At 47.6% G+C, this 27,601-nt stretch overlaps 7 protein-coding genes across 7 annotated transcripts; 4 read left to right on the top strand and 3 right to left on the bottom strand.

The window, feature by feature from the left end:
• Window positions 1-6,240: 6,240 nt before the first annotated feature.
• On the top strand, window positions 6,241-6,739 carry N7471_013592 (uncharacterized protein; the record flags this gene model as incomplete). The annotated part of the gene is made up of 4 exons (XM_057286311.1): window positions 6,241-6,315; window positions 6,375-6,448; window positions 6,498-6,569; window positions 6,616-6,739. 4 exons carry the CDS (start codon window positions 6,241-6,243, stop codon window positions 6,737-6,739), a joined length of 345 nt encoding a protein of 114 aa, XP_057129636.1.
• Window positions 6,740-7,914: 1,175 nt separating this feature from the next.
• On the bottom strand, window positions 7,915-8,976 carry N7471_013591 (uncharacterized protein; the record flags this gene model as incomplete). The annotated part of the gene is made up of 5 exons (XM_057286310.1): window positions 7,915-8,153; window positions 8,334-8,524; window positions 8,579-8,618; window positions 8,699-8,838; window positions 8,888-8,976. The coding sequence occupies 5 exons, from the start codon at window positions 8,974-8,976 to the stop codon at window positions 7,915-7,917; spliced, it is 699 nt and encodes a 232-aa protein (XP_057129635.1).
• Window positions 8,977-12,141: 3,165 nt separating this feature from the next.
• Window positions 12,142-13,167, top strand: N7471_013590 (ribonuclease H family protein; the record flags this gene model as incomplete). Its single annotated transcript, XM_057286309.1, has 1 exon — window positions 12,142-13,167. One exon carries the CDS (start codon window positions 12,142-12,144, stop codon window positions 13,165-13,167), a length of 1,026 nt encoding a protein of 341 aa, XP_057129634.1.
• Window positions 13,168-14,187: 1,020 nt separating this feature from the next.
• Window positions 14,188-16,959, bottom strand: N7471_013589 (non-ribosomal peptide synthetase; the record flags this gene model as incomplete). Its single annotated transcript, XM_057286308.1, has 1 exon — window positions 14,188-16,959. The coding sequence occupies one exon, from the start codon at window positions 16,957-16,959 to the stop codon at window positions 14,188-14,190; it is 2,772 nt and encodes a 923-aa protein (XP_057129633.1).
• A 3,581-nt stretch (window positions 16,960-20,540) lies between these two features.
• Window positions 20,541-21,551, bottom strand: N7471_013588 (NAD(P)-dependent alcohol dehydrogenase; the record flags this gene model as incomplete). The annotated part of the gene is made up of 1 exon (XM_057286307.1): window positions 20,541-21,551. The coding sequence occupies one exon, from the start codon at window positions 21,549-21,551 to the stop codon at window positions 20,541-20,543; it is 1,011 nt and encodes a 336-aa protein (XP_057129632.1).
• Window positions 21,552-23,923: 2,372 nt separating this feature from the next.
• On the top strand, window positions 23,924-24,716 carry N7471_013587 (putative oxidoreductase, short-chain dehydrogenase/reductase family; the record flags this gene model as incomplete). Its single annotated transcript, XM_057286306.1, has 2 exons — window positions 23,924-24,286; window positions 24,342-24,716. 2 exons carry the CDS (start codon window positions 23,924-23,926, stop codon window positions 24,714-24,716), a joined length of 738 nt encoding a protein of 245 aa, XP_057129631.1.
• An 821-nt stretch (window positions 24,717-25,537) lies between these two features.
• On the top strand, window positions 25,538-26,883 carry N7471_013586 (NADP(+)-dependent dehydrogenase; the record flags this gene model as incomplete). Its single annotated transcript, XM_057286305.1, has 7 exons — window positions 25,538-25,583; window positions 25,673-25,844; window positions 25,932-26,049; window positions 26,120-26,205; window positions 26,301-26,452; window positions 26,545-26,627; window positions 26,749-26,883. The coding sequence occupies 7 exons, from the start codon at window positions 25,538-25,540 to the stop codon at window positions 26,881-26,883; spliced, it is 792 nt and encodes a 263-aa protein (XP_057129630.1).
• Window positions 26,884-27,601: the final 718 nt, after the last annotated feature.

Below are 27,601 nucleotides of genomic sequence, written 5' to 3'. Positions count from 1 at the left end.
CACAGTTAGCCCTAGGCCCATTGACCATACCCTACGCTACTATAGTTCAACGTCGGCTGTCTCTTAGTGTTAAAGAACGGCAACAGAATATACTTAGGCTACTACTAAAGCACGCGAGGATCTCAGTTACATTAGATTGTTGGACTTCTCCATTTGGGCAGGCATTTATGGCTATCACTGGCTATTTTATCGATACTGACTAGGTCTATTATAAGGTGCTACTTGGTTTCAAACCCCTCTATAGAACACATTCCGGTGTGAACCTAAGTGCTATCCTCCTAGAAACGGTCACTAAGCATGAAATTCGGGACCGGATCTTTGGATTGACCACCGATAATGCGTCGAATAATAAGGCTCTGGTTGATGCCCTATAGCAATCTTTGCTACAACAATCTTCAATTAATACCAAGAACACTAACATTATCCGCATCCCCTGTCTTACACATGTGATCTAATTGAGCTTGAACCAGCTACTTGACCGTCTAAAAGCAGTCCCTTAGAATGAGACTACGGAGACCAAATGGACTGAGCAACAAGGTACCCTCGTGAGAGCGAATACAAAAGAAAGGGATATCTCGCATACTTTGAAAAGAATACGAGCACTTGCTATTTACATCCGCGCTAGTCCTTAGCGCCGGGATTCATTCATTACACTTCAACCTGAAGGGCAAGGGCTTATACTTGTCTAGGATGTGAAGACTCGGTGGAATTCAACATTCCTTATACTCCGGCGAGCTAAGAGACTCCGTATCTTTATCATACAGTTTTATAATCAGTTCAACGAGAAAGACTTCGCCCTTAATGATAATCAATGGCGCTAGATTGACTATCTTCTTTATATTATAAAGCCATTCTTTGATTATACACTTGCCCTCTCAAAGACACGAGATGTAACATCACATCTTGTCTTTCAGATCTATAATCTGCTATTCGAGCATATTGAACGATCAAAGAGACAATTAGAACGAAAGCGTGTTATATAGAAACAGCAGATGCTTACCTCTCTCGATACTAGTTGGTCAAAGCTACGCGATTACTACAAAGAGACTGATTAAATGCGAGGGCATATCTATGCAGTTTGCACAATGCTATCGCCAGATAGTAGATTTCAATTCTTTCTTTCTAATGACTGGTCCGACTCAAAAGAACTACGGGATCAGTATCGAGCAGCATTCCAAGATGCACTTATTCCGATCTAGCAACGTCTTGCTAGTACTTAGGGTCTATAAGAGTCTTCTACATCGACAACAAGATCAGTTCTTCACAATCTTGTTCGAAGCTAGAAATCCAACACCAAGTCAAAGCCAGTTGTTGATAAAATGACGCAGTATCTTGACGGTAGTATGTTCAATCCCAATCCTTCTGATCAAATGATTTACTAGATACTAATTTTAATATAGATGTAACTGATTCCGAGCCACTCGCATTCTGGAGAGAGAATGAATCCCGTTTTCCGGCCGTCGCTACACTTACAAGGGATGTTCTCGCAATCCCAGCAACAGGTGCTAGAGTAGAGCGTCTGTTTAATACTACACGCGACGTCTGTCATTATCGCCGCGGCTCCTTAAAGCCGCATACCATCGAAGAGCTGATGCTCTATCTCTGTGCATCAAGGTTTGACCTTAAGGTACATGAATCGGAGGAATTTAGAAAATTTTTTACTACTAATGAGACCGATGTATTAGTAGAAGAGAAGGATGAGACGCCAGATGATGTCGATATTGATGAGATTAGTGATACTGAAGAGCAGGATGATATATCTGGGGATTTGATAGATGTTGATAGCGACAGTCTTGACGGAGATGATGATGATGCTGCTGCTACTGCTGCACCGCAATTACCGAGTATTCATACTCAGCAGCGTACATCAGGGAGGAAGAGGTTGCGAGTTGAGGATGATATGTATGAGCGTTATTAGTATGTATATCATGATCAGGATGTAAATATACTATTCAATCACCTAGCATCTTACTTGATATCTTATCAATCAGTCCCATAACTTAATTTATAAGCTTATAAGATGGTTCATGTACAGCTTAAATGGTAATTTGAATACCTAAAATAACCAGGGAAATATGCATTACTTATGCAGCTGCGATAAATTGGAATGTTTGCATTGTTTGGGGCCCATTATGGGCCGAAATAACCCTGGTGGGCTTTCACCTTGGGCCCATAGCCCACCAATGGGCCCGAAGGCAGGGCCCAAAGCCCAGCCCATTTGTGGGTTGGGTTGGGTTGGGCTATGGGCTTTGTGGGCTATGCAGAGGTCTAGTCGGGCGTGTCTCTTCCGTTGCGGGCCATCCAGCCATATGCGACCAGGTAATTGTGTAGTCTGGCGCAGCGCCCCGTAATGTATTTTACGAGCATCTTACCAATATTGCAATTTACACAGAAGATCGTCAACCATCACTTGTCTTTTATATCAAGCCACTCAGAACACCGCTCCAATATCGGCCAGTATCGACCGGCTAGTCCGATCAAGCGATGAACATGCTTTGATTCCAATCAGGAAATTCAATATCTAATCATCTCCGCAACTCTGCAGTAAAGTCCATTCCTTTGCATGACCCTATCCGTCGCACCTCTCTAATGTTTATGGACTCCACCTCCCTCATTCTTCGAAAATCATCATAAATTTTTGCGATTGTTCTTATTCGTAATACCTGCTGACTCGTTCTTCAAAACCCGAGTCTAGTAGGCAGTTGGAACCGCCACTTTGTATGTGTTGTAGGCTCGGTGCACGTACTCTTCTAGTGACCGCGTAAGGCACGTACGACAAAACACACGAAAGATACGATGACCACTAAAGATCCGAAAGAGGCCAGGCCAACGGCTCCATAATACATAATATTGTAATATGGAATGTGGTCCTCGCTGCTAAAAAATTCGAAGGATGTCTGAAAGCCGTGGACGCGGCTGGCAATCCAACCCCCTAAGGAGAGCACGATCATGCTCACGATGATTTGAATGCAACCGTAGTAAAACCGAGCGGCGTAGTTCTCTTATAGCCACTTCGGGTAGATCACAAGGATTAACCCGAAGATGGAAAACAGGGCTGAAACTAGGGCCGCAATCACCATGCCGTCGACGACGTTATCCATGAGATTTTGGAATGTGATGTCTAATATAGAGTCGGTCGGGGTGACGAGGTCGGATTTTGCACGGTCTCGCAGGACGACCGCAAAGTGTATAATGGCCGAACTGAGACTAGTAAGGGCCAGCCAATTGATGGTAAGGGAAATAATGACAAGACGCATTCGTATCATGGCGGCGGCAGTCCTCGGAGACATTTTGTGTCCGCAAGAGCAGATTTAGTGGGCGTGAAAAGGTGAGGCAGGTGTCGCTCAAGGGAACAGTTAAGCAGAGTAAAGAGTGGAAGGCAGAAAGATGAAGTAGGTCATTATCTCCGGGTACTGTAAAGGTTATATGTGCTAGGTGATCTTCACGCAAATGCTGCCTCTATAAAGAATGACTCAGCTGATACTGAGCGGCGCCGTATACCATTTAATTAGGTGTCTTAGTGGCATTCCACGGAGGCTTTTACTAGATAAGTATGTTTCAAATTGAAGCACTATTCCTATGCTCAAGGCCGATGGCCTCTAAAGAAGTGTCTGATCACTCAGTACGGATCCCTGGAAATCACCCGTTTATTCCCAGGATTTACTTTCCTGCTACTATATTATTATCCTCCTTAATATGTGTCGTGATTGCGCATAAATCTTCTCAAGTTTGGACGAACGCCGACGGAAGATTTCTGATACCGACGTAGTTTGCCTTAGTCTGTTTACGATACATCACTCCGCTGTACTCGAGGAAACTGCGGTTTGCTGTTGATTGAAAATCTACCCAACAGTCCCCAGAAAGATGTAGTCACCTCTTTTCTATCTCTTTTGTTGAGGTTTTGTTTAACGGCCAGTGTAGGATGCGTCTCTAAGCCATGACAAAACCGTCACTGTTAGGTGAACCAACGCGGCCGATTAGGAAATGAGTTTCGAGTGGGAAATTTAACCAAGTCCCACTATTAGCAACTAAACAACATGGCTCAGATAGATATCTTCTATGGGCGGAAAACAGACATACTGCTGGTATTCAATGGTGTTTTATGTTCAACGTTCTCACACCATTCACCACCCGTACATCGTCAAAGGTGCTGGAATGAGAACACTCAAAAGATACTATCATATCGGCACAGTACCAGCGGATTATGATCAAAGAACCTAAAAGCTCCAGAGCTCCTGGAAGCACAAAACAGACTCTCGGCCAGTCGGATCTTTATCGTGGCTGCGCGGCGCGGCTGAATCATCGCCCTCTAACAACCCCCAAGGCGTGATAGATGGAACTCCCTTCCACACGTTCCTATTCATGAGCAACAATGATTTGGCAGCCATGTTGCTCCTGGGAATATGCTTCAAACCAATTGGTGGCTCGAGCACCATGTGGATACGGCAACTGGATTAAAACATCCTTGATTCGATCTTTGGTGTACGTACCACTATTGTGGCCACATATTGACATCTATAGTCCTCCTAGGAGCCGGCGCTGATAATGGTAACCCGTAAAAACCTGACTGTGGATATGGTGGGCATGACCGCTTCAGCCCCAAACATTTAAAAGGTCATGATTGTCCTCACGGTCGATGCTCTCGTGTCCTTCTTTTGCTCCAATATCTTGCCAGTACAGCACCATCGCTAGCGAAGCTAATCAACCATGGATCGCAACCTGTTACAGGTATCAAAGTGCTCCAATACCCCAGACACGGAACGTCACAATGGACGTACACGGCGAACTGGTATCGTTATTTCAGATCCCCTTCTCAGAATCAAGTCCGCCGGGGTGTGTGTAGAGGCCTTTCCACTGCTCAGGTAGTGGGCCTAAGCATTCAACCATACCACTCACAACTCCACCCTCGAGAGATGTGGGAAACGGAGGAATGTAAGGTAGAGCATAGAGAAAATAGCCATGTAGCTCCATATTGCAAGCAAAACTTGGCTCTTGACCATGAAGTCGATCTGGAGAGCAATAATGCATAGGTGGGTAGCCGCGCTGAGTGGTGAGGTCGCCAATTTTCTTTGCTAAACCAAAATCACACAGATAGAATCCTTCTGTGCGAAGGTCTGTAGGAATTTTGACAGGGCTCACAAGCTCGCCCTTTTTCCAGAGATCGACAAATGGTATTGTCTGCTTCAAAGGCCGGCCGAGTAACTCATACTTGGCGCTTCTGCTGAGACCATCGATAGGAGCCATTCCCCACAGATCTCCATTGATCAAAACTATCCCACACATTTCTATAAGCTCGTCACCTTACTTCATGTATTCACAGCATCCTGTCGAATGAAACAAGAAATCTCCTCAATAGGCAATCCAACAAAAGATTGTAAAGAAGAAGAAAAGGGATGTGAATGTCTCTACTGGACACGAATGATGTTGGCCCACGTCTCTGCGGGCTGGCCGAACGGCATACGTATAGAACATGACCCACCGAGCCCCCGGCTTATTACCGTAGTGCGCGATGACTTGGCCTTGGAGTGATCCGAAGTCATCAGAGAAATGAAAATTGAAAGTCTCATCCCCAGCCCGATTCTCTGCCGTTCTTTCAAGAATGATTTCATGAATTTGGATTGCCCATGGAGAACGGAGTAGAGGGCGACGTGACCGCATTTCACATTCGAGTGTAAGTTAAATGTCATGGAAACATCTAGCCACTTATTTGATGGGGAAAAAAGCAATTATGGACTTGCATTCAATAGTTCGGGGAGCTGCAAGAAATTAGTCATGAGAGTGGCTGGAAGCTAACGCTACGTGTACAAAAGACTTCAATTAGCTCTCCATGAACTCCACAGCTTCCCGTAAGACTCTAGGCGTGCATATGCATTGCATATGATTGATTCGATTGCCAAGTAAGGGCAGCTCAGGACGTCGTACAATAATTTCCCAATGAGGTAGGAATCGACACACAAGTCAAGCTTATCGACCTCCCATTGGCCTTCGCTTCGATCTACCGATCTGCATACATATCCTCAGCTAGCCAGCTTTCTGTACCTGAGATGTGCTGAGGTGCTGAGTTGGGATCTCTTGCATTCCTCATCAGTTCACCGTAATTCATGCCACCAAATAGGATAGCAGTTTACATAGCTGGAGCACGATGGTTGCTGTATGATTCGCACCCCTTGCCATAGCAAGTGGTATAAGAAAGGCTTCCTGACTCCACATCGAATGACTATTATCCTCATCTTATCCACAATGAAGTTCTCAGCCCCCACCGCTCTTGCTCTGTTCGCCTTTGCCGCTCCGGCTTTGGCCAAGTCTATTGGTGAGGTATGGGAAGATTCCAGACCCGATTCACTACAGAGCTGATCCAACTGCTCTTCGTTTAGGTATACATCGAAAGCGACCTCAGGTCCGATAGATATGACCCCGAAGAGTCTGTATGCGAAAACACCGAAGCCCCGTGGGTATCCTTTCCCTGAGTGTATGTCTCGCGTTAACCAGTGAAATAGAGAGAAAAAGGTCGTCGGTATCGAAATCTACACGAAGAAGAAAGATCCCGAAATCTCATGCGTCTTTTTCAAGTATGTCGCCTCTTGCTAATGATCGAGTCAATGCTAAGATAACTAGGGACGCGGACTGCAAGGGAGCTACGTGGACTCTTGAGACTAAGGACTCGGAGAAGATCCAGAAGTTCAGCAAGCCGTTCTATGTTGCCAGCTTGAAATGTACCCAGACCAATGAAGCGGAATAGGGACTTAAGGTCTACTATTGGGCATAGAATTGGACCAAATCCACTACGCTAGAAATTCAATTGAAACGAGAAATCACATCGATAGCAAGAAAATTGCAGTACAAACAAAGACAAAGCATGGAAATGAAAGCGGGACAAACTAGTGTGAATTATCGAGTTTAGGTCTTTTCTACTCCACACGGAACACACCTGGGCACGTATGTGTAGTTCGGTAAACCTCATTTTAAGGCACGGAGTAGCGGTCAAGGCAGCTGGAGCCCGACGATCCGCTGTATAATTTATGCCCCTTGCTGGAGCTTAGGGTATATCTATCAAGATATCCCGACCCTCAGGGCTGAATTCAACCAGTTCCATCTCAGCCAAAATGAAATTCTCTGTCCCCTCTCTCGCTCTGGTTGCCTTTGTTGCCCCGGCTTTGGCCCAGGTGGTGCCAGGGTCGCTATGTGAAACCTTCTCAATCCATTCAGGACAGAGTTAATCGATTCATATAGGTCGATATCAAGTACCACTCCGGCTATGATAGATATCAGGGTCGCGGTGGCGAATGTACGATTTCCAAAGCTCCGTATACATTGTTTCCTTTGTTTGCCGACTTTATACTAACCAGTACAATAGAGAGAAAGATGTCACCAGTATCAACATCTCTGCATTCGCACCAGGCCTCGTCACTTGCGACTTCTACACGTATGTTGCTTTCTGCCCAAGGCTTAGATCAAGGCTAATTCAACCAGGGGAGCGCACTGCGATTGAGCCAAGTACAGTCTCACAACTAAGGGAGGAATCAAGGGGCAGCAATTCAGCAAGCCATTCAAAGTTGGTAGTCTGACCTGTTCCGCGTAGTGGCTTGGCCTCACTATTGAACATAGAATTGACACATTGCACCAATGCTACTTCGAAAAATATGACAGGATTTCTCAGACAAGTGACCGTAAACAGCTTTGAGGCTAGAGTGATGGTATCGAGAATGCGAAAGTTTTGGCAGTATGGGAACTGAGATTGAGCACACCAATGAAAGGCGAACGGTAAGCTTGAAGCTTTTGGACAAATGTCCTCCGAGATGCCCAGCAAGCGCTTCGCTGCAGGATTCGATAATAGCTTGCTGCGCTTTGATCCATTCAACAGTCCAGATCTTCAATCGTGGAATGGCATCCACATCATCCAGGGAACCCGGGTCTTCAAGGTTGCTCAGACCCCTGGACTGCTTTGCTCTGAGTGAGCCAGTCCAAGATACCCTTCGAGTCAGCCGGCCCCGGGAGCTCTTTGCTAACATTGAGCCGATAATATTTCTTCGTCTGAGCGTGGGGCGCAAAAGCATCAATCAGTGCTCGGAAAAGAATATTGGTGTTTTCAGTGTCGGTTGCTATGTCCGCAAAGCTCTGCATTGCATATTTGAAGTCAAGCCCCAGCTGTGCGACTGCAACGTTGGCTCTTATTCCTATGCCAATGCTAAGAAAACAATATGTTTCCCGTGTGGGTCCATATAAGGTGAGAATCTCGGTCCATAGACCGGGAAAAGACACAAGTCAACCAAAGGCTCAGGACGATGTAGGGGATTGTTTTTACCATCCAAGAGGATTGTTGGCAAGTAGCCCACCGTCCACTAATTTCACCCGGCCGACTTCGATTGGCTTGAAATATCCCGGAGCCGCAGATGTGGCCCGGGCCGCCTCCCACAATTTGATGTTGGCGAGATCCACATCGGGCGGATCGAGATCGTTAGTGTATGAACGAAGGAAGACAGTTCCTCGATTGCTAGCGGATTCTTCACGCGTTGCCATCAAAAGGCTGTGTGGTGGTCAGCTGAAAAACAGCATTCACAGAGAAACACCGCGAGCTCACATTTTGCACGGGTTGCTTTCATCCCAAAGCAGGGTTTTGTCTGCATTTTGCCCAACGGGGAGCTTCTTGCTAAGCAGACCTTTGATGAATTTTTCTAACTGTCCCGCGGAGTAAATTCACCCTTGGTCAGATAGTCCAAAGACTTCCCAATATGCTTGTGAAGCCACCCAGACCCAAAAACATCTTTCATCACTGAGTCGTACGTATCCAAACATTCCTGGGCGCTCATCTTCAATCGACCAAGCATGATTGCGATCAATCTAAATTAGTTAGATCCAAAGTATCCAGAGCTCTTGTAACCAAGCTTACCCGCCTGTGCTTGTACCGCCAATTAAGTCAAACACTTCATGAGGCTTCTTGTTGGGAGCAGCCCAGTCCATGACCTCTTTCAGAAGCATCAAAGGAGAGTATCCGCAGATGCCTCCTCCATCTGTTGACCTAGTCAGTAGCCGAGGTATGCAATCCATTCACGCACCATTCATGCCATGTTGACATGATGTTTTATCCAGTTCGTCGCACTCTCCAGCTGTCGCTTCGAAGAAGCTGCGCTGAGTGCACCGGGCTACTTCTGAGCCCCAAGGGCGCGTGACGAACCCACCTGTGACAAGAAATTGTACAGTCGTAATGGGATAAGAGCTCGCGATGCGGACGGCGAACACCCCACCACCATGGTGTGTTGGCCAGCAGTGGTATGAAACAGCCGTCCGCAACCAGGCGCGAGTGCCACATGACTCTAGAGTTTCCTCTCCATCCATTGTGCATCCAGGCCAGCGTCAGGTGTCGTCAGCCTCCAGGAGACGCCTAGCGGGATCAAGCAACACAGACCGCTCACCTCCTCACAGGCTCAGGCAAGACCCGCCGGTGCCTCTGTCAACCAGCCCCAGGCCAGTGCAATCAATCCATCCATTTGTCACTGCCGCAATGCTGCGGACCAACAGTGTTCGAAGGCACGTTTCGCCGGCTCGACCAGCTATCCTGACATCGGTCACTAATGTCTGGGCGGGTGAACAAGACTTGACGCTGCAGAATCTCAGCTTGAGTGAAGAGGTCGACGACATTGACTGTGTATTTTGTCTGACCGAGGACGAGGAAGCAGCAAACGAATGCGTGATCCTGCGTTGCCTTGAATGCCGAGCGCTTTCCGATCTATCCTGCGCGGAAGAATGGTTGGACAAGCGACGTACAGGTACTGGCACGTCATGTTGTGTGTGGTAAGTATGGATAATCTCCGTTCTGTGATATCGGGATGCTGATGAATGCAGTCGAAACGAAGGAGCTCTAGACGCTTTGATTCGTCCACTCCAAGTGCCCTCGGCAGATGCCGAGACAAACTCCGTCGACTCGGCAAGCGAATCATCGACCGATAGCGAAGCTGTCACCGTCAGGAGTCCCGCACCAAACGAACCTCATCAGAGTCAGCCGCGCCAGCGGTCAATGGGATCCCCAGGGGTATCAGTCGTGTTGCGATATGAGGCTGGTGCAGGCCAGGAATCAAGCCGCACCATCGGAATTAATTCCCGCATTGTCTATACGAAGAACCAAGTTGATTGAAAATCAACTTGATCTTCTCATTGTATATATAGCCCCAGTTATTCCCTCTGGTACAATGACAATCAATCTTCTTTTAAACTACAACAGGTTATGAGCCCGGGAGCAATCTCCCAGGTGCCGTCTCTACTCATCTGAGAATCAACTTGACCCTCTTGGTTATATATCTACCCCACTTTCCGAAGCAACAACATGTCTACTCTGGTTCACGACTCGCCCGATCGAGTCGTCACAGCCATCGAGCCCTTGACAGGAAGCGACAACTTCGCAACCTGGAAACGTCTCATGACCTCGTACCTGAAAGCTAGACAGGTCTGGGATGTTGTGTCGGGCGACCTTCAGCGTCCAGAATGCCTGTTCAAGTATGCCAAACCAATTTCGGCAGACATCCACCCCTTGGTGGAGCCTCACCTCAACGGGGCGGTGAGGCAGCGAGCCATTGAAGCGCGCCTAGAAGTGGAGGTCCAGGCATTCGAGCGTCACCGTGAATGGTCACGCCGCGAAGCCGAGGCCTAACACACAATCTTTCCGTACCTGTCCCCCCATATCAGCATTCATGTCGCGGGACTCGAGACGTCTCGCGACCTCTGGAATGAACTCGAAGAACGATACCGGCGGATGGAACTCGCCACGTTCTGCGAGCTGTCCGCCCAGCTTCGCGAAACCACTGGCGAGCGCTGCGGCAGCGCGCGCGAATTCGTTGATCGTGTACGGTTGCTCGTACATCGATTGAATGCCATCGCGCCCGGATCGATTGGCGATCGAGCACACATCGCGATCTTGCTGACGCAGATAGGACCGGAATATGTCCTGATTGTGGATGCCATTCAGAATGACAAGGATCCAGTGAATCCGACCACGATCGGAAACCGTCTGTCTAATGCCGAGCAGACGGTTCGGAGGAAAGGATCTCCAACACCCTTGCAGGCAGCGTCTGGCCCGTCCGTCAATACGGTGCAGCAGACTGCCAAGAAATGCAGGACACGGCGGGCAATCCAGTGGAAGTCGAAGGGATTGGTACGGTGAAGCTCACGCTCCGGGGGAAGTTCAACGAACCCCTTAAAGAATGTGTACTTCGCGCCACGCGTCGGGATGAACCTGATCAGCGTGCCGAAGTTGCTGCGAGACCGCTACTCGGTGGTGGCGCACCCGCAGAACGTCTTTGTGCAACGCCGAGGACGGACGGTGGGGACCGCCTACCACGCGGAGGAGGATCAACTGATCCTGCGGTGCCATGTGAGCAAGAGAACTCGAGAGCGTGTCCAACTGGCGAGGGTGCCGGCGACCCATGACCATGCAGATTCCCTGGAACCGCAGGCGGTGGCCATGGACGTCGACGACCCTCAGGAGTCAAGTGGCGCAGAATGCGCAGCGTCAACCTCTGGACTCGGTGGTGAAGCTGTGATACTCGAAGAAGATGTGTGCAAAGGAGTGGACCAGGCCTCTGAAGCGTTGTGGCGCGCTCGGATGGGACATCTGAACCGGGGAGACTTGAGGGTGGTCCTCCGGCAGACCGGCACTCCGTACCGACCACTGACACAGGCGCAACTGCTGGCAACGCCGCAGTGCCCGGCATGCATGTCGGGTAAGCAGCATCAGAAGAGGAACTCCCGTGCAAGACGGCCACGTCTGCACTCATCGAGAATATTCGAAACGATCCATTCGGACATTATGGAAATGCCGATTGCCAAAGATGGCTCCAGGTACGTGATCACCTTTACTGACGGTTATTCTCGTGGCTCGTGGGCATATGCCATGAGATGGAAGCTTGAAGCGCTCCAGAAGTTCCGACAATTTGAAGGGTAGATCGACCGCCGTCTGGCGAGAGCATCACTCTCCAAGGCGTTGAAGTTAGGCCCACCTCGTCACTCAAATACCTCGGCGTCATGCTAGACGAGCACCTCACAGGAGAAAGTCAAATCGCGCAGTGTCGCAAGAAGGCCGCACAATTAATTGCCGCGTTACGGTCAATCGCGGGAATGACATGAGGCGTCTCAACCCTACATCTCCGCCGCATGTGGACAGCAGTCCTACTCCCTCAGATCTCATTTGGGTGCTCCGCGTGGTATACACAAGGAGCATACGGTTCTAAAACGGTCGAGGATCGTGCGAATAGCACCTTCAGGTCGATGCAACGGCAAGTTCTCCAGTATATCGCAGGTGCTTTCAGGACGACTGCCGGGCCAGCCCTGGAGATATGTCTGTTCGTTCCACCTGCACGAATCGCCATACAACGCCTTGCGGAAGAGGCCTGTCTTCGCATACATGCATCACCTCTTAGGTCCACACTCGCTAGACGAAGCGACGAAGAACGACGATACGGACTAGTATCGCCACTCAAACGACTGGAGACACATCTTAAGTTTAAGGGAATCGAAGTCAATAGGATGGAGCTGATCCGGCCGTTCGCGGTCCCCCCTTGGTGGCAACCGCCAGCGACCCGGATCGCACCGGACAAGGATACTGCCATCAAGGAACATGATCTGATTCTCCGGGCGACGCCTCTCTACGGACCGAACTCGGCGATCGCCTACACAGATGGGAGCAAAACAGAGGGCGAGGGCGTCGGTGCTTCAGCGGTCACATCCAAAGGGAACGCAACCGCCAGGCTCGACGACCAGGATACGGTATACGCGGCTGAACTCAAAGGTATCCTACTCGCACTCAGCCAGATTAAAGATGACCTAGTGAGAGAGCTCGTCGCTACTTCAAGAGCCCCCGCCCGCACGATGACCATCTTCACGGACAACGAGGCCGCCATCCAGGCATGTGCCCACCCGCGACGCAGCTCCGGGCAGCAGATTCTCCGCAACATCGCCATCCAGATAGAAAACCTACGACTGGCGGCCTGGCGCATCCGTATCCACTGGATCCCCGGTCACATGGGAGTCCATGGAAACGAGCGCGTTGACGTCCTAGCAAAGCTCGCGGCAAATACATACGATATACTGGATGATATGGGTAAATGTTATCAGTCTTCAAATGTTGGAAGAGCAGGAGATAGAGATCAATTTATTTTGTGGACTCAGGTGTTCCCATAGTGACATCTACCGTATCTAGCCATGAATCAATACTCTAATCAGTTTGGATACGTCTTACTTTTCAGTTTGTTTTCTTCACTCAAAAAGTGGGGGCAATCTACCCCGAAGGCCCTGCAGCCCGTCTCAAAAAACACGTACAGATTGGCCGGATCTGTCCATTGCCGGGAACCTTGATCATGGTACGGGGAACGGGGAACATCTACGGGGTAGGGTCCTATAGTAGGATCTCTTGCCAGCCACGAACACGTGTGACGCCATGGCGCACTCCACACCAAGCCACCAAGACGAGGGACCCTGCGATACACCTCTCAACCCAGATTAAAACAACCCACGTCCATACGCGCCACACTTTTACACCGTATGTTTCAGTCTTCATACTTGATTGGTAAATAATGAAATAATACCAGGGATAACATGAAATACGTAGTAAAGTGTCATTGCAGAGACGATCCTTGCACGATCGCCCCACAAGAGGTTCGGAAATATTTTGCCACGAACGTGAAACATTTTTCAGATCCCTGTCGATCCACCTGATTTACCTGATCGTCTCCTTCACCTGCCGCTCCCGAGTCCAGCCACCGATTCTGCAAGCCGGGCCCTGGGGTCCACCCCGATGACGATCCCATCGCCGATGTCTTGGCGACCATCGGTGTCCAAGTTCATCTTGGGGAAAATACAGCCCACTTATCGCAGCACACAATCCTTGCTTATTTTTCGTTGCCTGGAGACGAAAATATCTTCAAATTAGTACACGAACATGGCTTTCAAGATCCACATGCTTGCCCCGCTACTTACAAGCCATTTGATACACGCAACGCAACATACGGAGTATACAATCTAATACCAGTGCTGACAAAAGGGAAGATGTATTATTTGGATTTTAGAATGGGTTGCAAATTTTTTGGGACCCAAATAAAAGGCTAAGAATCAAAACAAGATGAGGAACTTGGGAAGGCATCACAAAAGACAATTGCAATTGTGCCTGTGCTCAGAGTGATAGCCCTGGGAGTTTCTGCAAAACTAAAGCCCCTTATCTGCGAGAGCAGCCTTAAGAATCTTCGTAAATCCGGGCAGATTTTTCGGAGTCAACATCTCGAAATGCTTGCCTGGGCACTCGTAGTAAAGAATCTGCTCCTTGATTAGAGGTTGCCATTTCTGGACCTCCTTCAACCAGTGGGCTCGAGACGGCTCTGTGCCTTCGACTGGATCACACCAAAGGGCACTCATGTTCTCGGCGGATCCGGTGATAGTGTGTGCAATGGCAGTTTTCTGAAGCGCAACAACGAGGTCTGTTCCGTGCTCCAGCTTCTGGGCATCCATATTGAGCGCAGCCACACGCTTAGCATCAGAGGCCTCAATAACACGCGAGGCGATATCCGAATTAGAGAGTCCTCGGACTTCAGGCTCAATCGCAGCGAGAACCTCCTTGGAATAGAGGTCAGAGCCATACGCAACGTGGATACAGACGTCCTTGAAATTGACATTGTTAAAGGCGTGGAAGTGCTCAGGCGCACGGTTGAAGGTTCCCAAAAACTGAATTTTGTCGCCCTGGCTTTCTAAAAGCTTCGCAACCTCAAAAGCAATCACTCCGCCAACCTCGTATCCCGCGATAGCGTAAGGCCCGGAAGGCTGCTGCTTCTTCATCGCGGCGTGATAGGTGAGGACACACTCATCCATGCTAGTAAAGAAAGGCTCATCGGGGTGAAGGCCGCGATACTTGAAAGCGTAGAGTGGTCGATCCATAATACCTTGCGCCAAATGCATGAAAGCGAGGGGATCGCCGGATCCGTGATGAACGAGCCACAAAGGTGTCTTCTCTCCTTCTGCCCGCAATACAGCGACCGGGTTGTAGACATGCGGTCCCTTTTCCTCTTCCAATGCTTGTGCGAGGGCACGAGGGGTAGTATGTGACAGCATCATAGTAAGTGTGATGTCGCTTTGAGCCCCGAAGCGCTTCTTGAGAGCATGCTGGAGCTTGATGAAGCTGACGGATGTAAGGCCGAGTTCAACCATGTTGCTTTCCGCTCCGATAGTCTGGGGGGAATCAAGGATGTCCTTCAACTCATCAATAATGCCTTGCTCAACATCGTTTTTGGCGGGTGAGAATATGGATTCTTGGTGTTTCTTGATCATTTCGGCATTTTCGTCTTGCTGAGACTTATATTGACCTCTTGCGAGGCTGCTCTTCATGCGCGATCGGGACAGCTTGCCTAGAGTGGTTCGCTCCAAGCTCTTGACGGGTAAGATTATTGGACGAGCATTGATGAGGCCGAAAATGAGCTTGGAAATAGCGTTCATGGTCTCAAAGCGAGATTTAATATCATTCCACGGATAGGAAGGAACATAGAAGATGGCAGGAAGTTCCCCCTTCTCAACAGACGGCCGGAAAGCAAAGACGGAAATATGACCCGCAGATATACCGTCGATTTCGGCATTCTCTAGAGCATCCTCCAGGAGAAGAACGGGGTAGTTCATACCGTTGATGCAAATTGCCTGTTGAGTGCGTCCCGCGAAGTTTAATTTTCCACTGGCGTCGATGAATGCCGAGTCTCCAGTCTTGAACCAACCATCGCTGGTGAATGCCTCAGCTGTAGCTTTGGCATTATTGTAGTACGATTTGAAAACGATAGGGCCCCGAACCTCCAAACTGCCGGCTCCCTCTGTTTCAGGATTGCTCTCTTCAATTTCTAATGAAGGACTGATACGCATCTCGATTCCGGGAACACAATCGCCGAGTGAGGCAAAGTTGTATTGATTTGCCACATCGTGCGAAGGGCAGGAAGTATGGTAAATCGAACCGGCGCAGGTTTCTGTCATTCCAAATCCTGGCACAATGAGTTTGTCAGGGGCGCCGAACTCTTGAAGGAGTTCTGTGAGACGCATACACAAATTGGTAGGGTTTGATTCACCACCAGAGATGATGTAAGACAAGTTGGTGAGATCGAAGTCGAAAGTGCCTGCCGGCTTGGATTCTAATAGCTTCAAAATCTCCCCCAGGTAGAAGTTCGGCGCGAAAGCCCTCTCCACGCGATGGTCTTGTATAAGTTTAAGGAAAGCGAGTGGACTGGGAACAATGTCCTGGGGTTGGGCGTGGACTTGATCATTGCCGAGGTACATCGACAACAGATGGATCTCGACCAAGCTGCCCACATGATCCAAGCGGATCCAATTCATGCATGTACCAGTTTTGTTCATGGTGATAGACGCCTTTCCCACCAAAGAGGCGATGGTCTGGGAATGTTCAATACAGACAGCTTTTGAGAAGCCAGTACTTCCTGAAGTCAACATCATGAAGGCCAGATCTCTGGACTTTCCGCGAGGCGCAATAGTGGTATCTCTGGCAGCCAGAATCTTTTCGCAATTTCCGAGATCTTCAATGTCCAGGACATCCAAAGACACATCCTCAGGAAACTCGGATACCACTGCTTTCCTTGTTAAACAAATCGGCTGGTCTAGCAAGGTGATCAAGTGGTTCAGATGACCTTTGCGACGCTCGGCGATATTGGGCAAAGGAGTCGACATTGCCGGGATGCATCCCGCCAAGATGGTTGACCAGAACCAGGTAATAAGATCGAGGTGATCATCGAAATGAAGTAGCACAATTGAGCCTTCAGGGAAGTATTTTGTTTGACGCAGAACATTGCTATTCGCAATTGCCAAGTCGTAGAGCTCCTTGTAGGTCAAGGACCTGGGCGCGCTCTCGAGATCTCCCGCATTATAGGCTTTGATACCCCGATCCGGATGGACTTTGGCGGCACGGATCAGGAGGTCCCGAATATGTTGAACAGTCATCTTGGAATGCGATAGAACGAAGCGATTTGACCTTTGAAGTGACCAGGGAATGTTTTGGATGTTAATAAGGGATAAAGTTAGGTTGGAATAAAAAGATCTTCTCGATAAAATGCAGAGAAAAATTGGCTCACTTCACCCTCAGAGCTGGGACTTTATAAAACAAAAAAGAGGGGCATAGGCCGCTCTCCTTGGAAAAAGGTACTAGACCAGCTACTCATTTCTCATTTGGGCAGCAACCAGTATTCCCCATCTAGCTGCGTATCTAATATGTGAACTCATGCAGACTGAAGTCGGTCAATTCCATGAGCTATTGTCCTTTTCTCCCGTTTCTTAGAGCGTGGATATACCTTGCAGATTCTGTCAATAATGATATCAAACTTTCATGCATACACTGAAATACCACTAGAGGCTGTCAGGAACCCGTATTATATACATGTAAATTACTGAGATCAGTGCCGTACTGTACTACTAACCCAATTTAATATTCATCCACACTTCATCCCGCGGTGGAGTGTAGGTTTTCGGGCTTCGAGTTTCTCAAGCATATGGATCCGATGTCAAGCATCCAGGGACTGTAGATCGGGATCTTAGACCGCTTGTCCAGGTTTTTCGAGTTCAGCTGAGATCCTGTTTTGAGGCGTTTCATCCAGTGTTCTATGATACTGCACTCAGTACGAGTATGTACTTGGGATTTCCGGTTTTTGAATATTTGACTACTCGGCCCAACGCACGGCCCAACACCCAGGAGCGGGTGTTGGGCCGCACTGGTCTAATGCAAAAACTAGTCTAATGCAAAAACTAGTCTAATGCAAAACTTCATCTACCCACCATTTTAAACATCTCTCTACTACCCCAAAAATGCCTTTTTCTTCTCAAAATTTGGAGGATCGCCTTAGTAGTGCTATTGAAGCCTACCATGCAAGCAAGAAGCCTGTTCTCTCAGTATTGGCGCGGGAATTCGACGTTCCATACTATACCCTGAGGGGTCGAATCCTCGGTCGCACTTCTCGAAGCAGTCGTACTGGTCCCAACAAAGCCCTAGAACCAGATCAAGAGAAGGCATTAATGCTTTGGATTGACACTTTAAATGCTGCAAATACACCACCAACCTCAAATATGATCTATAAGTGCGCAATTGACATTCTTCGGCGCCATGATCCAGATCGGCAGCTCGGTAAAAATTGGGCGTATCGCTTTATTAAACAACTACCTGAGAAATACACCTATATCAAGCAAAAACCCATGGAAAAAGACCGGTTAGGAGCAGTTACCCCTGGCCATCTTACTACCTGGTATACTCGCCTATGTGATACTATTCAGCGGTTAAAAATCGGATCGAAGAATATCTATAACTTTGACGAAAGCGGCTTCACAATTGGCGAAGGAAAACCCCGAAAAGTCGTTTCAACTAAGGCTGGTCAATCTGCTAGTATTGGAACTGGCGGGCCTAGTGAATCGCTTACTTCAATTGAATGTATTGCTGCCGATGGCTGGGTAATGCCACCTTGGTTTTTGGTTAAGGGTGAATTCCATATGGAGAATTGGTATAGGACTACCAACCTCCCTGACGACTATTGGATTACTCCTACACCTAATGGTTGGACCGACGATACTATAGCCTTTCAATGGCTTCAATCATTCGAAGAAAGCACTAAAAATCGCTGTACAAAGACGGGTTTTCGGCTGCTTCTTATGGATAATCATGGCTCCCATCTCACCTATGAATTTATCAAATTCTGCGAGAATAATCTGATTATTCCATACTGTTTTATCCCACATACAACGCATATATGTCAGCCGCTTGACGATGTGCCGTTTCAGGTGCTAAAACATTATTTTCGTAAGAATAATAATGATATAGTACAGTGGGGTGGTTCGGTAAAGCAAAAATCGGACTTTTTTTCTAGCATCCATGGGGTTCGGAACCAAGCTTTTAAAAGCCGTACAATACGCTCTTGCTTTGAAAGGTGCGGTATCTATCCTTTAAATGCAGATGCTGCTTTAGAGAAGCTAGGTTGGAATGACGATCCTAATCTTCCAGAGTCAGTTTTAGAGATATGGGATGGGGATGGTGATACCCCTCCGGCGTCAAGCTCTATACCAAATTCACCGGTAAAAGACGTTAAAGACTTCCGGAAATACGCTAAAAAAATCAAGAGAAACTTGACGATATTGGAGATGAGCTTGACTCTATTTCTCCTAAGCTACGCCGTCAAATAGCTCCATTTTTAGCTGGTGGGCTTGCTTTAGTGGAAGCGGGCGCTCAGTATGCGCAGGACAACATCAACATTTTGGACCTAAAGCGCCGGAAGGATGCCAATAAAACCAAGCGAAGGGTTAATATGGGGGGCCCTCTAAGCTCTTTAAATGCAAAAAAGGCATATAAAAGTGAGAGATGACGCAGAGAGGAAGAGATTAATCCAGCAAGCTAAAAAGAAGTGGATTGCGGCTTCTACTTCAGAAGCCGCTCTCTCAATGGAGAAGTCAAAACCAGGGGATATTAATACGGGAGAAGAAAGTGCGGAAGCAGACGATTCTGTAAATATTAAATTCACCATAGATACTATAGGGGAAGGGTGCTAAATGTCATGTTTAAGATGGTGGGTAGATGAAGTTTTGCATTAGACTAGTTTTTGCATTAGACCAGTGCGGTCCAATTCCCACCGGGAATTGGACCGTGCGTTGGGTCGAGTACTTTAAGCTACAGGAACGATCTACAATAGCCAAAAAAATACACCAGACCACAGCGGTAATCGCGTTGCTGCAAAGCCAGGCAAGTATTGAGAGTCCACTGAATTCTGTTAGATAGAGCTTTGTCGTACTTCTATTGTTGACTACACCATATTTAGACCTCCGCAGAGCCCACAAAGCCCAAAGCCCAACCCGGGCCCAACCCGCAAATGGGCCGGGTTTTGGGCCCGGTCTCGGGCCCACCGATGGGCTATGGGCCTAAGGTAGAAGCCCACTGGGCTTTTGTGGGGCCCAATGGGCCCCAAACAATGCAAATATGCCGAGAAATCGAGATGCCAAGTAAAGTTGAACCCCTTTTTTGGTTTTCTTTAATTACCCTATGTTTAGCACCGTTTCTCACTATTATACCTAAGGTAATATTCTATTAATTTAAATGATTTAGAATTAGTTACTAGTTATATTTATATATTACGTTTAAAAACGTGAAAAACTCGTTGATTTAGATGATTTTAAAATTATAGAAATTCACCTAGAAAGTAGTAGTACACCTATACAAATCCCAAATATATATCTAGTATTAGAATATCAACTTTTACATTTCCCGTAATATCTTAACTTTCGCCGGTTAGATTTCGTTTAAAATTGAAATGCATACTTATATAGCTACTATAATTTGATATTCTAAGTTTAAACTTCATACGATCAGTGGAAGGTCGTAATACAGCAATTACAGGGGCCGATTTGTCAGCGCTGAGATGGGCTTTGCGGAGGTCTAACCATATTAGAACGAACGGAATGCCCAATTTCACGTACAAAAGCAAAAGGAGAGATGTAAATAACCCCCATTTCGATAAACAATAGTTCTGGAGTCAGATCCGCCACACATTGCCTCACGACTCCTTCACATGGACCACGACCTTGCCTCTCGCTCTACCCGTTTTCAGCCTCTCAAATGCTTTCGGCGCGGAATTGAAATCGAAAGTCGAGTCAATGACGGCACGTATCTTTCCTTCCTTCATCCACGACGCGAGCTGATCGAAGTCGGTGCCGTTAGCCTTTGCCATGACAAATATGTACTTTCTTTTTCCGCCTCCTAAAAAGCTGGGGAGCATCACATTGCCGATGAGCTGTTTCATGGCGCTCAAACTCATTCCCATACCGACTTGGATGAACTTGCCGCCCGGTACAATGAATGCGTGCGACACTCTGTACAAATTGGACGGAGATCCTACATTGTCGAGGATCAGATCGAAAATTTGCCCCTTTCCATTCAATTGCTCTATTATTCCGGCCGATCGGTAGTCCAAAACCTCATCCGCGCCCAGACTCTTGCAAAGTTTAACATTGGCTGTGGAACAAGACGTCGTGACGTGACATCCAAGCGCCTTCGCAATTTGTATCGACACAACACCGGTGCCTCCAGATCCACCATTGATGAATACTTTGTCGCCCGCTTTAACATGTGGTTTTAAGCCTTGGTATGTTGTCATCCCAACAGTAGCGATGGAGGCCATGTCGTCGGCTTTGAACCCATCCGGTACCAACGCAAGTGCATCTGTTGAGACAGGGACAAATTGGGCAAGGGCTCCGTGCCCGAAAACCCCATTGCAAGAGCCGTATACGATATCGCCAACACGAAAGGAGTCCACTTGACTACCGATCTCAACAACGCGACCGCACACATCCAAGCCAGGCGTAACAGGTGACCGGAAAATCATTTTCGTAAGGAGACCAACTTCAAGAATCTTGTAGTCAATTGGATTGAGCGCCGTGCTGTAGACCTCAACAAGTGCCTCGTTGGCTGTGGTTTTCGGTTTGGGAATCCCTGAATCGGGCTGAAAAAGGTTCTTCTCGATTGGGCCGCCTGAAGACCGAAATTGCCATGCTTTCATTGTCGCCATTGTAGATAGCAAGGAAGTTCAAAAAGCAATAAGTAAAAAGAAGATCCAGAATGCGAAGATTTGATTGCATTAGTGATTTCGCAGATCCATCGTCGCGACATATATACCCACGGTAACTTAGCACTACTCGGAGCGTCGGGGCGAGCGCACCCCACTGATCCCGAGATTGGTCATCTTATGTAAAGGGGTTACGCGGTTTGGTGATGTGGTCGCTAGAATAATACTCCAATATTTATAAGCAGATTGATAAGAACCAGAGGTGCCAAGATTCTCCAGTGTTTATCAAATATGCCAAGAGCACCAAATGATTGGCTTACGTATAAGGAATACGTTCCCATATGGACGGCCTAGATAGACCTCGCACCCGCCCGCGAGCGGCCCTCCGAGGGTAGCTCGCGGACCCACAATTTTGAGGGCGGAGGGCGGGGATCGCCCGCCCGCGGGTCGGGCGGGTCTTTTTCCGCCCTCACCAAGCGGCCCTCTAAACATTTTGAGGGCCGACAAACAAGACAAACAGGCAAAAAACGTGATTTTTTTAATTACGCTATGTATGAACGCTGTTTATAGACCTTTTACATACGTAATATTTAATTTTCTTTCAATAGGTAGAATACATTAATAGTTAAATTTATAAATTACTTTCAAATATATTATAGAACGCGTTATTTAGATAGTTTATAAATTACAGAGTTTCACTCAGAAAGTGGTGGTGCTGCCGCATATCTCAAAAATATATATCCAATATCAAGATATGAGTTCTACATTTTTACACGATTTCTCTATTTTCACGTATCGCATTTAGTTCAAAATTCAAAAATACACTTATAAAGTTTACTTGAATCTATGGTCTAATTTTGAACTTCATACGATGCGTGGAAGATCATATTACAGCAATTACAAGAGGCTGGTTATGCGGGCGGATGAGGGCTGAGGGCCGGGCGAGGGCGGGCACCTACACGCCCTCCGCCCTCGCGGGTCGGGCGGAGGGCAGGCAATGCCCGCCCTCTAAATGTTTTTGGCGAGGTCTAGGCCTAGAAACGAAGGCTACAAGCTGAACAAGATCTCCCGAAAACTTAGTATCCCTGGCTCTACAGACACTAGTTGCCTTAACACAATATAGATGCCAACAAAGCCACGAGGCTGCGGCCCATTAACGTGTACATTTCTTCGAATCTTATTCGTACGCCACGCCACCCCACAGAGTACGCAGAGAAGAGGCGAAATATCCGCGAGCTGGCTGTAGAGGTGCCAGATCCAATATGCGTCTATTAGAGTAAAGATCCACAAGGCAAAGCAACAATTATTTGCCACGATCAGCGCGCTCTTTGCAAGTCATAGATGATCTAATTTCGTTCTCACATGGTAGTGAGCATCGTAATTTTGCGATCTATGCTATAGCCAGCGTCCACATTTATCGAAATTACAAGGCTTCCCTAGTGGCTAGTCACACTGTCCGTCATTAAATTAATCAGCATTACTTGATTGATCACTTTCACTATAATGGCTGTCGTAGCGAAAGATATAGGCTTTGAGCTAGCTACGCCATATTCAACCCGTGTAAATCCCAGTAATCCCACACTGGAAGCCAATCAGGAATTCGATCAAGAAGAACAACGCGATGTGGTACTATTTGAAATATTCCTTCCTTTTTAGATCCAGCTTGCTACCTGGGTATGAATACCCTCAGTTTGATACATTGGCAAATTTTTCGAACATCATCTCTGTCTGCTGCAGGCAACAGGAAAGTAAAATGAAACAGAATAGGGCAAGCGTTGGAATGCGGTCCACGTGTACTGGCTGCTTGAAGGACTATACGTATATTGATGGCAGCTGGTTCTGCTTGGCAGCAGTAGTAGCCGCCACTCAGAAAGTAGTGTTAGAGCCGAATGTGCTTGGCACATCGGAGGCCGAACCGCAGTGAAGAAAAAGCGCCACGGTACGTCCTTTTTCTGGCCCAATTTTTTCACTCAGCGAACTATGTAATATTGGATTTTGGACGGGTTTAAGCGGATTCTGGTACTGCTTACTCCCACGCAGCTTAGCTACATTTTTAAGTTTGCCTTGTATCCTATTCGGCTAGATTATATGTCTACTGGTAGGTTGCAAGACCCGGCGCAAGATGAACGACCCCGTACATCGGCCGTTCGGCCGTTCGGTCTACCTCCGGCCCGTGGTGTTTCTGTTAGATGGCCGGTTGGGGAGATCCTCAAAATTTACCCTCACACCAACAAATACAGTGACTCGGATGCACCGCCAAGAGAGTTATGTCTGAAAGGAATATAAAAGCGGAAATTAGGTCCTGAAATCTACGGCATACTCTCGCACCATCCATTCCTCCTTGACGTTCGCCTGTATTCGACCTTTCAGCCAAGATGTCCATCGCAGACCTCGTTGTAGTCGTTGCCGGAGCCTCCAAAGGAATTGGCAAAGCCATTGCACTATGTGCTGCAAGGGACGGTGCGTCCGTGGTGATCAACTATTTGACCGATGCTTCGGCGGCAGAGGATCTTGTGACACAAATCGGCAATGAACGTGCACTTGCAGTGCAGGCAGATATTTCCAAGCCATCAGAAATAATTCGTCTGGTCAAGGAAACCGTGGCACGATTTGGGAGTATCGACGTGCTTATTCCAAACGCGGCCTTCGTACCCGTAGGCGGCCTGCGAGATATCACAGATGAAAGCTTCGATCGGGCGTTTGCCGTGAACGTCAAGGGACCCTGTTTTGTTGCGAAGGTGGATATACTTCTCTGCCCTTTACTCTGGAGTAGATTCTAATTGCTTTTAACAGGAAGCTGTCCCGTACATGAAACCGGGCAGCGCTATCATCTTCATCTCTACCGACCTTGCAGACTCTGGTTCGGCGCCTCCAGAGCTTCTACTTTACGTGTCCACGAAAGCTGCGTTGAACCAGATGACACGAATAATGGCCAAGGAACTTGCCACGCAGGGCATTCGGGTCAATGCTATTTCTCCTGGAGCAACGAGGACCGAGCTCTTCAACAAGACCAATAGTGTCGACACCATACAAAAGATTGCAAGTCGGAACCCCTTCAATCGGATTGCGGACCCAGATGAGATCGCTGAAGCGGTAAGTCTGTTGTGGAAGAATGAAAGCAGGTGGATTACTGGGCAGGTGGTGAAGGTGAATGGCGGTTCGCCATGATAGCCCCGCCCCCAATTGTCAGACTTAAGCTATTTGAGTCACTTAGTGAGAAACTAACAATGTTAGATTGCGTATTATCGCTAGAGAAAATGTATCCTGAGAATCACTTTTAACCAATGTGGTGACTAGGGACGATATTATTCTTATTTTTGTCCTCTTCGTACGTTGTCCGTGACCGATAGTTCATAATCCATCAACCTATGTGTTATTATCAGCCAACCAGAGCCGAGGAGTCTCAATCAATAGCAGTAAATCAGCAGCAGTTCCCCGTGTTAGCATATCAGTACGGCAAGCAATCAAGCATTTATTCCAACGACTGGGGACACCACAACATCCTGTTTGTTTGGTCTGCATGCTGCAATAATTCGGGAACGATGCAGCAGATCAGTTGACCACCAAATTTGTGGGCTTGTGAGGCAGACTAGAAGGGAGGGTTTGGGGAGTCGGTGGTCGGTACTCGGCGCTCCGAAATCCCGATATGCCGCACTATCAAGTTAGCCACGGAAGCTTGAAACGGGTGTGGGGCTTGTAATATATGATCTTCAAGAACATGTCTTGGCGTCATGGAAATATGCTGAGGTGGGGGTACAGCCGATAGGGGTGCAATCGGCGCGGAGTCTGCTTATACGCTCATTATTTCAAATCTTTTGCAGTTGGTAATCGCTGATATTGCCATTTTATCTCCGCCCGGACTTAGCTAAAGGCTGGATTGCTCAGTCTCCGTACTCAACGAATATTCTCGTTTGTAGCTCCTACAAATACTCCACTACACCTCATTTGTGCATTATAATAATCGCGTGTCTGTTCCTGCAAAGGACAACATGGCCTTTCCGTACAAGAAAATCATCATCCTGGGGGCCACGTCTGGTGAGTGGAGGTTTTTATTGCCTAAACCGGTGCTTAGCTCTCTGGAGAGCAAGCTCATCAGACACTTCATTGGCTAACTTATTCTGAAGGGATCGGACACACGCTGGCGGAACGATTAATCCAGAAGGGTAGCTTTGTTATCGCGGTTGGTCGTCGCAAGGAAAATCTTGATTTGTTTGTGCAGAAGCATGGCCCCGCGAGGGCCGCGGGTATCCAGTTTGATGTACGCAATCTGGATGAAGTCCAGCAGTTCGTGGCCGAGTAAGTCGATTTGATCTGTGGACTTTTGAGTAGTATCATGAGTTGTTTTGCATTAGATGCTGACCAGAGGAAATTCGAACCTGCCAGTGTCACCGCTTCTCACCCGGACTTGGACTGCGTCTTCCTAAACTCGGGCATTCAGCGACGATCTATCTTTAGCGAGCCTGAAACGATCGACATCGATCGCATTCAGGAGGAACTTACGGTGAGCAGACAAATAGCTCTATATCTCTGCCGTCGTCTACCACGGACTGATATAAATTCGGGTCGCCTAGGTCAACTACACCGCCTATCTTGCTCTGACGAAAGGATTTCTCCCTTTCTTTCAAGCAAAATCGGATATGCCTACATCGTTTATCTTGTAAGTGCGCGCGTGAGGCTAAGAAAGAGAACCATTCTCGCGCAGCATATCTTATACTTGTTTCACTACTGACAGATTGGTGCCTCATCTTGCAGTACATCATCAAACCTCGCCCTGGTCCCGATACTTCGGTGCTCTAACTATTGTGCTAGCAAGGCAGCCCTTCACCACTGGATTCTTTGTTTAAGGGAGCAGCTGAAGGAAACTAAGGTCAAAGTGGTTGAGATATTTCCTCCTTTGGTGAAAAGTAAGGCCTCCTTCATACCTTTCTTATTTACTATCATAGCTATTATATTCCCTTTACACTACCCACAAATATGCTAAGACTGTATTTTATAGCCGAGCTTCATGACGCTAACCACCAACCCGACATGACCAAAAACCGAACGGAGGGGATTCCTGTGGACGAGTTCGCAGATGAGGTAAGCAAGCCCCTTGATTTCCTTCGTCTAAATTCAAGCGAGACTCCTATTTTACCTGGAAACTTTGATTTCCATGCTATCGGTATATTGTTTACTGATCAATCCTATTCGTTGCGTATAGACGATGCAGAAGCTCATCGCCGGCGACGACCAGATCCCAGTCGGTTTTTCGAAAATTGCATTCAATGGCTGGGAGCAGCAGCGGCAACAGGCATTTAGGGGGGTTGTGGAGATGATGAGGAATAGCGGTAATTAATGATAGACAGTTGCACTAGTATGTGAGTCTTGACTCTGCTTTGCTAAGCAAAGGTACTGCTCCGTGTTATCTTTAAAATCACAATGTAAGACTTCATATTCTTTGAGATTTACAGATCCTTCGATCTCACAAAAGCGCTTTCTACGGTGTTAAAATTCGGGTGGGTCAGTAAAGTTCTCTGTCCCTTTGGTCATACAGTAGATTTCGAAAACGGCTTCCCCGTAGAACACTCACGGCTTGTTTCTCGGCCCGTACCCGAAACCACACTAGTTTGAATTTGGATTTGGTATTGACCATGCTTGGCTCACAATATATGTTAGCTTACCACTAGTCCGAATTTGGCCTAGTGTGGTTTCGGGTACGGGCCGAGAAACAAGCCGTGAGTGTTCTACGGGGAAGCCGTTTTCGAAATCTACTGTACTGCAAATTACGATCAACCAATTCCCCGCATATGTTTGATTTTAAATCTGGCTCTCCCCATTCCATCAAGATAAATAATGACACCCACCCTCTAAATATTCAAGGCGGTCTGTAGTCCGTCAAATTACTCCACGGATGATTCCAGTCAAAAGCCTCTTTTTTGGTTTAGTTCAACGCGTTTTGAAATCTCTTCACCACGTTCTTGCACTGAGATTCAACTTCCGCCAGGCAACAGAGCTTTACTACTGCTATGGTACTAGGCATAGTTAGCAAATATCGCAGCTTCAACAACCTCTTG

The sequence above is a fragment of the Penicillium samsonianum genome (assembly GCF_028829775.1).
Source record: "Penicillium samsonianum strain IBT 33392 chromosome Unknown utg000009l_segment0_segment0, whole genome shotgun sequence".
NCBI classification, from domain to species: Eukaryota; Fungi; Ascomycota; class Eurotiomycetes; order Eurotiales; family Aspergillaceae; genus Penicillium; species Penicillium samsonianum.
This window is presented reverse-complemented; position numbering and strand designations above follow the sequence as displayed.